Genomic DNA, 9,339 nt, shown 5'->3' on the forward strand with positions numbered 1-9,339 from the left:
GAAATAAATGTCTTGAAAGAAGACAAATTAGCAGCTCTAATTGAAATGCTAAAAAATTTAAACCAGGAAGATAATAAACCATCTACAAGTTATTCTTCCAAAGAGGAGGAAATTCCTTGTATTCCCTCCCAAAGGGACCTTATACCATGACAAAAGTTCATAAACTTCTCAAGGAAAGACAAAAGGTTGTCAGTATCCCTGCAACAACACAAGACCTTAAGAATGAGATTGATAATCTCAAAAAGGAAATATCCTTTCTTAAGAGTCACAATTTAGCTTTGAATAAAAGGGTTTCTGCCCTAGAAAATCCCTCGGTGGCGCCTACTGTGGTAAGCCCTATGTAACGACCCTCCCGGTCATTTGTGAAATTTTCTCATCTTTCCTATTTTAGCTCTCCCCGTAGTTGGTGTACGTGAATTATGACTCATGGGATGAGTAGTACCAATTCTTGAGGTGTTCAGAAGTTATTGAAGTCATTATAGTTGAATTATTGAGTTTTAATAAATTTAAGTTTGATTATAGGCAACTTTTGGTCAAGAAGACCTCGACTTAGAATTTTTATATTTTTTAATAATTTCGGAACATAGTTTTAGTCAATTTACATATTAACATGCTTCTATGAGATTTCGAATAAATGTTGCGAATTTATTAAAAGTTTGAGATATTTTTTAGATAATTAGTGTAATTGGTAATTTAATGAGTTAAAATTCATTATTTTGTTTTCCTAGATCATATTATTCCATTCCAGTTAATTAAACTAGTAGGTTTAACCTCTCCATATTAAAACAACATCCTAAATACAAAAGTGGCGGCTGAATAAGGGCATACTACATTGACCGAATTGGGAAAAGAAAAATTACGATCAACCTCAGATTTTGAGCATTCGGAAGCCTTACGGAAGGGTAAGGCCCTTGTAAAGTAGCTTACGTTCGAATTCTTCGGTTGAGGTAGGTTACGGTTTAATTGGAGTTTAGACTCGACCTAATTGTGTGTATGTTAATTGAATACTTGTTGATTAGTACATTTATATTTATGTTGGATCGGGTACCACGCCAGTACGTTTATATTTATGTTGGATCGGGTAACACTTCAATACGTTTATATTTATGTTGGATCGGGTACCACGCCGGTATGTTTATATTTATGTTGGATCAGGTACCACGCCGGTACGTTTACATTTATGTTGGATCAGGTACCACGCCGGTACGTGTACATTTATGTTGAATCGGATACCACGCCGGTACGTTTATATTTATATTGGATCGGGTACCACGCCAGTACGTTTATATTTACGTTGGATCGAGTATCACGCCGGTACGGTACATGAACATAGATTGTTCCCTACAGGTCATGACTATTTGGGTAAAAATAAGTCTCATAGCATGTGTGTACATATTTGTGTTGATTTTGTGGATGTTTACGGTATGATTGATACTTTTGATGGTTATGTAGCTTGTCTGTGAGCACTGTTTGACCTGTTATTGTTGTATTGTTGATTCATTGCGAATTTGTTATGTGATGATGCATGTTTACTTGTTATTTGAGAATTTGTTATGTTATGTACATAAGCGTTCTTCTTTTGTTGAGTGCATAAGGTACAAATGCAGTGTGAGCTTTAGAGAAAAAAAAAAAAAAAAGGTGCAATGAAGAAAAAGAATTAACAAATTCATTCAAAATGTTTTCACTAACAAAAAAGGCAGTCCGGTGCACTAAAGTTCCCAATACAAGGGTGTATATTGTACGCTCGACTATATTTATGGTTCATTAACAATTACTAATATATCTCTTTGCTGACTATGTTTATAGTTCATGTACTGCTCGACTCAATTAGGACTCACGGGAAATGAAGTGCACCTCGTAATGCCCTCGATGAGCTTTTTCTGATTTTTGGGGCTTAAAAGTGCCTTATATGAGCCTTTAAGACTGCTTATCAGCCATTTCAAGCTTATCAAACTGTCGTTGTGACTTGGAAAGAGCTAAAGTTATGTGCTACACCCATACGTAAATGAAGCATTTAATAAATAACATCAACAGCTGCAGGAACTACAACATAAAGTATCCACAAAACTACAAGTTGTTTTACAAAATAGATTTTGAAGAATCCAAGGGTAAATTGGAATACAGGAGCTAAGGCATCTACATCATTCAAACGTCCTCTATTTATTGTCGTAAATGGACCATGTAGTACTTCATTTGCTTCAAATCTCACCGGACAAAATGTGGCAGAAACTTATCCAGGATTTTAACCAACAATTTACACATACCGATCCAAGTTGTTTGAAGTTACGTATTCAAAACTTAATGAATCATCTGTAGCACCAGGCTCAACATCTCGCTCTATACACTTAATCACTTCAGCGGAGTATGTCAACGGTACCAGATTTTTAGCAGCAAAACTAGCAGGCCTTCTCTTACTAATTTCATAGCTTTCGTCCTGGTGCTCTTCTGATTCCGCTCCTAGTTTATGTGAATGACGGAATACTTCATCATACAACTTTTTGCTAACAAACGGCTGAGGTGAGAAACCGCCAAGGCCACTACTTAAGTGGGAAGAGTTGCTAAAGGAACCTCCACGCTGTATAGATATCGAAGGAATTTGAATAGAAGGAACTACAGGAATCTCAGCCCCATCGATTAGCCAATCCTTGTAGTAAACTGCAAACTGAGAAGTACATTTGTCCAGATTTTCACTGTACAATTTGTCAAGTAGCTTCAGCTTTCTTGACTTATTACGTAAATCATCAAGAAAATTAGCTTCTGAATCATACCAGTCCTTTAAATGTGAAAGATGAGGAAGAAACATGCGATCCCACAAATCAGTCAGCAAACTAGTCCTTGCTTGAAAAGGTGAATCGCAGAAAACTTGCAGGAGGTGCTTTGCAGCGCTACGGTCCTTCTTCTGTATCTTATATATTACACTGAGATACAGATGAGCACAAGCTGCCAATTTAGAATTGGGAATTCCAGACGTAAACTGATCCCGTAACTCACCTGAATTCAACCCAGTTATTATACTAAGCTGCAGTGAGGCTTTCTTAAGCTCTCTCTCATTTGCACAATCCTCTGCAGCTCTTTCTACTGTTTCGATAGCCTGTTCTAGAGTGGCTATGATCTTGCTTTCAGTATTCAGGCCTTCTTCAGATCCAACAAAATTTAGGGAAGCAAAACTATTGTGACGAAGCGATGTCCTAAAATCCTCATCTCGGAGAAAACATTTTATATGCCCGCTCAAGATAGAGATAACGGCTTGAATAGCTACTTCATCAAAAGCAGGAACAGCTGCATTGTGCTCAATCTCCCCGTAACTTTTGTTGGTTAGTGAACTTCTAGCTGATCTGCTGTAGGACGTCTCCGGCTGTTCCATATGCTTCTGATAATTATCTCTAAAGCTTGGACGTCCTGAAATATGTTTGCTCGAATTATTGAGACATTTTGTTGTTGCTCGTGTATCTTTTCCGAAGGATTCTCTCTTTGCTTCTGCTTCCTCACTTCTGCTAGAAGACTTGCCTTCGCCGTCATTTCTGTAAGTTCGATTTGAGTATATACGGTTGTATCTCAAATCATTTCGCTCTTCGACCTCAACTATCTCATTGCTTTGAGAAGCATTAGCAGATAGAAACTCATCGAAAGAACTAATACTTATCCTCTTAACATCTGATGATAGATCGCAAGAGCCCATTCTGTGCTTACTTTTCAAGTCATGCCGGGGGATATCAGATTTTATCCTCTCCGTCTTTTTTGCACCTGATGAAGCGACATACTTATAAGGATCTTGAAGTCGGTAAATAGGACCACTCTTTCCCTTTGTTCCCGATGAAGCTCTAGGCATCGTTTTTGACATCCTCCTATTGAATCCTTCCTTTGCGAGGAGGTCCTCCAGTGACATGGCCATCTTCTCTCAAAATATCAGACCACCTAAAGAGAATCATGAAAAGAGATAGTTCAGCCTATCTCAACTTTATTGTTCTTCTAATTTAAAAAAAAAAAAAACAACTTTCCAAAGCAAATAGGCTAATTATGCAGCCTACTAAATCAAGTACAAAAAAGGAAGTGCTCAAGAAACATAAACATGAGCAAACCATAAACAAAGGCGGATCTACAGTACTATTTATGGGTTCACGTCTTAGTAGCTTTAGCACGAACTCTATATATGTATAACTAAAAAAAATACTTTAGTGTGAACTCAATTATTATTGTATATTAACTTAAGGTTGTTGTAGGAACCCAAAAACTTCAAATCCTGATTTGCCTCTCACCATAAACAAGAAATACGAAAAAAGCAGTACCTTTTTAGTTTGTTTTATCTTCTATCAAAACAACAACAACAACAACAACAAACCCAGTGTAGTCTCATAACGGTGTCTGGGGAGGATAATGTGTACGCATACCTTATCCCTAAAAGAAAAGACACATAACACCTCATCGAGAACCAATTATTTCTTTGATCTTTATAGATGAACTTGGGAGCGGAGCCACCTTGTACTAAGGGTGGTCAGGTGAACTCATCGAGAACCAATTATTTCTTTGATCTTAATAGATGGACTTGGGGGCAGAGCCACCTTGTACTAAGGCCTGACCTTGTCGGAAAATTATACCGCGTGTGTAAGTAAAATTCTATTATATTTGGTTAAATATAAAAGTTTGAACAACCTTAGCGCATCTGAGGGATGTAGCTTAGCGGTGACCCTCCAAGAACAAAAAGGACATAATCAAGAAACACAAATATGAGAATATCTTAAAGAATACCTTCGAAAACGGAAGTAACTTTGAGCTTGTTTAGGATAGGGAAAACTTTTAAAATAGCGATTTCATCTATCTTCTAACCAAAACCCAATAATCCTAAGTCAACACTCCAACTATGCAACTCAAGAGTGTGGTTTAGTGGTCAATGAAGTGGTTGAGAACCACACGGTCTGAAGTTCAATTCTCCAACGGAAACAAAAACATCAAGTGATTTCTTCACAATTTGCCAAAGCCTTGATGGACATAATTACCCAGTAACTATGTTGGTGGGAGGTAGCATTTGTCCCATGAAATTAGTCAAGGGGCACGCAAGTTGAACCGGCCACCACAATTATCAAAAGAAAAGAAGACTTCAATTAAGCAACATACCCTCCAAGGACATAATCAAGAAACACTAAGTATGATCAAAACCTTAAAAAAGGAAGTACCTTTCAACTTGTTTTATCTTCTACACCACAAACCAAACAAGAAAAACACATAAAACCCACCAAGAACACAATCAAGAAACACAAATATGATCAAAACCTCAAAAAAAGGAAGTACCTTTCAGGTTGTTTAATCTTCCACCCCATAAACCAAACAACTAAAACACATAAACCCCATCAAGAACACAATTATAAACATAAACATGAGCAAAACCTTCAACAACAACTAAGAAAAAGGAAGTACCTTTCAACCTTTTTTATGTTCCATCAAGACACCTCATAAAACCAAACAAGAAAAACACACAAACGCCCACCAAGAATCACTTATTTTCTTTAATTTTCTTGATTGTAAACAAATAAAAACTAAGATATTGATGAAAGAAAAACTCAAAGGCCATTGCATTAATAATAAACAGATGAATAAAATTATGCTAAAGGTTACACTAGGCAGCAAATGCAAGAAAGGAGGGAAAAGAGAAAAGACAAATAGAAGCTGTCAAGTACAATATGCTAGTTAAAATCACTTGTCTCCAAAGTCATGAAGTTAGAAATTTCGTTAATGATATTCAACATTTAATATATATACGTACGTAAAATTACTTTTTAAACTATATATTTAGTATTTCCTCCATTTAAAATGAATGACTTACTTTGATTTGGCACAAAGTTTAAGAATATAATAAAGACTTTTGAATTTTAGCCTTAAATTAAAGTTATGTCAAAGGTACTAAAATACCCTTTAATCTTGTGGTCCTAAACATGTCATGCGGAAAGTTGAAATTAAAGTATTATCAAAAAAAAAAAAAAAGGGTCATTCTTTTTTAAACGAAGGAAATATAATTTTTTACATGCAACGAAGAGTGTTCAACTAACCGCAATTTGATACAACAATATTAGCTATTTGTACTACACCTACTATGATGGGAATGTTTGTCTTTGAATATGGATTAAAGTATATAATAAGGTTTTGTTTAGCTGAAGTTATATTTCTTTGTTTATTAATTTTTGGCAGGCCAAAAGCCTTAACTGTTTCAATGGCCGTTCCCTCCATTGCTTTCAAAGAATTTTTTATAAAAATACAAATTATGATCTCCAACTTTGGATGTGCACATACGGCGTTCTACGTGGTTAATTTTTCTCCTACATGACATTCTATATGTATCTTGATACGTAGTACGTGTGTGTCTATTTATTCAACTTTATACAAGTTTAAGTGTCTACTTGTGCACACTCGAAGTTAGATAGCATAGATAAGTGGCGGAGTCAGAATTTTCATTGAGGGGTTCAGAAGTATATATACGAATTAGTCGAACGGGGTTCAACCTTGCTAAAAAATATTTTAACCATATAAAAATAGTATAAAACTAGTATAATTTTCTGTCAAAGGAGGTTCGGATGAAACCCTGGAGTAAAGGGGACTCCGCCATTGACATAGATGTGATTTGAGGCTAAGTGAAGAGTAATGTACTAATGTTTATGTATTAGTAAAAGTTACGTAAATTTCAATCATTTTGGAGTCGATTACTCCCTATCTCATTTTTTTTGTTAAATCTCTGATTTAGATATACAAATACATCGCATCTTTTTCAAATAGATCACTTAATTTTATATGAATACATCACATTCATTCAAATACAACATGTGAGAGTTTTGTAGTGGGATATATGCATGTTGGAGTTTTGTAGTGCTTACAAGCCCATAATTTGAAATTTCAAAAGTTGGTAAGTGTGTTTTTTATTCAATTAGTCGTTTGGCCATGAAATTTTTTTACTTTTATTCAAAAATAGGATGTGTTTGGACATGAGAATTCCAAATATAATTTTGAAATTGTATTTGAAAAAGTGAAAACGGTATGTGTTTGGCCACGAGAATTCCAAATACAACTTCAAAATTATATTTGGAAAAATGAAAACAAGTTTTACTTATTTTCACCTTTTTCACACATACTTTTCTCACAAAGTTTCAAAAACAACTTTAATTTATATTCATGGTCAAACACAACTCCAACTCCAACTTCAATTTTAACTTCAACTCCAACTCCAAAAAATTATGATTTTCGTGACCAAACGGGACGGTCTATTATGGCTTGTAGTTTGTCATCATTTCCTTTCTTAAGAATTTTCATATGGGCCTTTCTAATTGGCCCATGTTGATGTTATAGTTGACACGGGCCTTTCTAATTGGCCTAATTGATGACATAGCAACTATATATGAATCTCTTTTTAATTCTTATTACATTTTTTAACCTAAAATATTTGTTACGTTTCATTGAGGGCTTCTATACACTTTAATCGCAATTCCTTTTTCAAATAATTATATTCATAAGAGAATTTTAGTTTTTAATAATATTTTCGTATAGTTTTTAAATATTTAATTTTTAAATTAATCTAGCCTAATTTAATTTTAAAAACTAGTTAAATTAAAATTAAAAAATGATGTGTGACAAAATTTAAACAAATTTTGAAGCTAAAATTTCTCTTAGAATTGGAGTGTCATATCTTAGTATAACTTTTATTCTTAAACCTTCAATAATTTAGCTTCTGTAGTGACTTCTAATGTGCTTATAAAGGCATGTCTAATATGCCAAGAGGTTGTATTAATTATTTTATTAACAAACTATAATATATATTATATTATTTTAATTAAAATATTTATTATTACATTTTAAATTTGTGTTTCATCTTAGCACGGTCTCGTGAAATTAATTTGTGTATAGAATGACTAAAGAAAGAAAATACTGGTTGTTTATCTATTTTTTGGTCCTTGTTCAAATTCTTGTAATGAGCAATTGCACAAATAGCCATTTGTTAAGAATCACATCAAATAATCTTGAAAATGGATGATCTTAAATTTTTAGCTTTCACTTTCTCCTATAAAAAAAACTTTAACGTTAAAAATCAAAACTTGCTATAATTTAAATTTTCTCTTGAGGTGAGCAAGGTCAAAAGTTCAAGATTGGTCACCTTCAGGGTCATTCTTACCGGATCATTCTTACAATTCATCATTTATATGACTTCATTTAAAGAATAGTTAAAGTTACAAAGTATTTAAATTATAGCCGCATCAAATTTAATTTAGAGATGTGTTGCTAAAGTTTAATTACAATACTACAAACCTTCAAGTCTAGCTTCAGACTCGAAGGTTCTCAAACAATTGGTTTAGCTTTTCAAAGTTGATTTATATACTTATTTTATCTATTACAATCGACGCACGAATAATTCAGAAACACATCAAAAAGTTATGTATTTAAACCATATAAGTATATGTGTGAAGAAAGAAGAGGAGATGTGATTAAACTTTGAATAACTCTTTAAAGTGGCTATATTTTAAACATTACTACCACAAAGGCTACCTAATGCCTGTTGGGTTCAATATGTATGAAAAAAGTGTGAATGGAAAATGAAGGGACACAGCCTTTGAGGAAAAGACATATTGTTTTGAGAAAGGAGTGACTATTCAGATAGTTGTGTCTGTTCAGAAAAAAGACACAATGTTTTGAATGAACAGACATGACTCTTCCAAAAGGATACACCTTTTCAGATAAACCATTGCCACCTTTGAAAAGGGACACTTGATGGTTATATAAACCTGCATTTATCCACAGGTTTAGGTATGAAAAATTTTCTGAATATACAAACTCTTCTTGTCTTCAAAACATTCCATGTGATCAATCAAATCGTTGAGTGAATTCGAAGAGATTTCAATTGTTTGAGGCACCGCTACAGTTGGTTTGTTTGGCCATTTTATCCTGGGAGGAAAATTCCACAACCTCGGGTACTTGAGGAGAATTATTTCCTTAAGGACACTCCGTGAATTCAGAGGACTTGGCCATTTCTGTTTCATCTTAATTTCTGAAAAATAAAACACACTTCTTTGAAGGATTATTTTGATCTTGTGTTGAGGGTGTTGTTGTACTTCATAGTGTTCTTGTTTTAAACTTGAACTAGTGTTGAAGTAGTGTTGCGAAAATACAGATTGTGTGTACCCGAAGAACTACAATCTTAAGAAAATAACTTTGCAGAATTTGTATTGTTTGTTTTTGGAGATTAAAGCTTTAAGCTTTCTACTCCGTTTGAACTTAACTAGTGATTAGAAGACATAAAATCTTCATCACAAGTTAAAGATCACTCGGTTGACGATTGAAAGTCATAAAAACTTCATCGTTAACTAT

General features: G+C 34.0%; 1 protein-coding gene across 1 annotated transcript; it reads right to left on the bottom strand.

Moving 5' to 3' along the window:
• Positions 1-2,058: 2,058 nt before the first annotated feature.
• LOC107873998 lies at positions 2,059-5,611 on the bottom strand. The gene is made up of 2 exons (XM_047396430.1): positions 5,413-5,611; positions 2,059-3,915 (listed from the first exon to the last, which is right to left on the bottom strand). Exon 2 carries the CDS (start codon positions 3,890-3,892, stop codon positions 2,255-2,257), a length of 1,638 nt encoding a protein of 545 aa, XP_047252386.1. The 5' UTR covers positions 3,893-3,915; positions 5,413-5,611; the 3' UTR covers positions 2,059-2,254.
• Between the last annotated feature and the right edge of the window lie 3,728 nt (positions 5,612-9,339).

The sequence above is a fragment of the Capsicum annuum genome, chromosome 1 (genome assembly GCF_002878395.1).
Source record: "Capsicum annuum cultivar UCD-10X-F1 chromosome 1, UCD10Xv1.1, whole genome shotgun sequence".
Classification (NCBI taxonomy): Eukaryota; Viridiplantae; Streptophyta; class Magnoliopsida; order Solanales; family Solanaceae; genus Capsicum; species Capsicum annuum.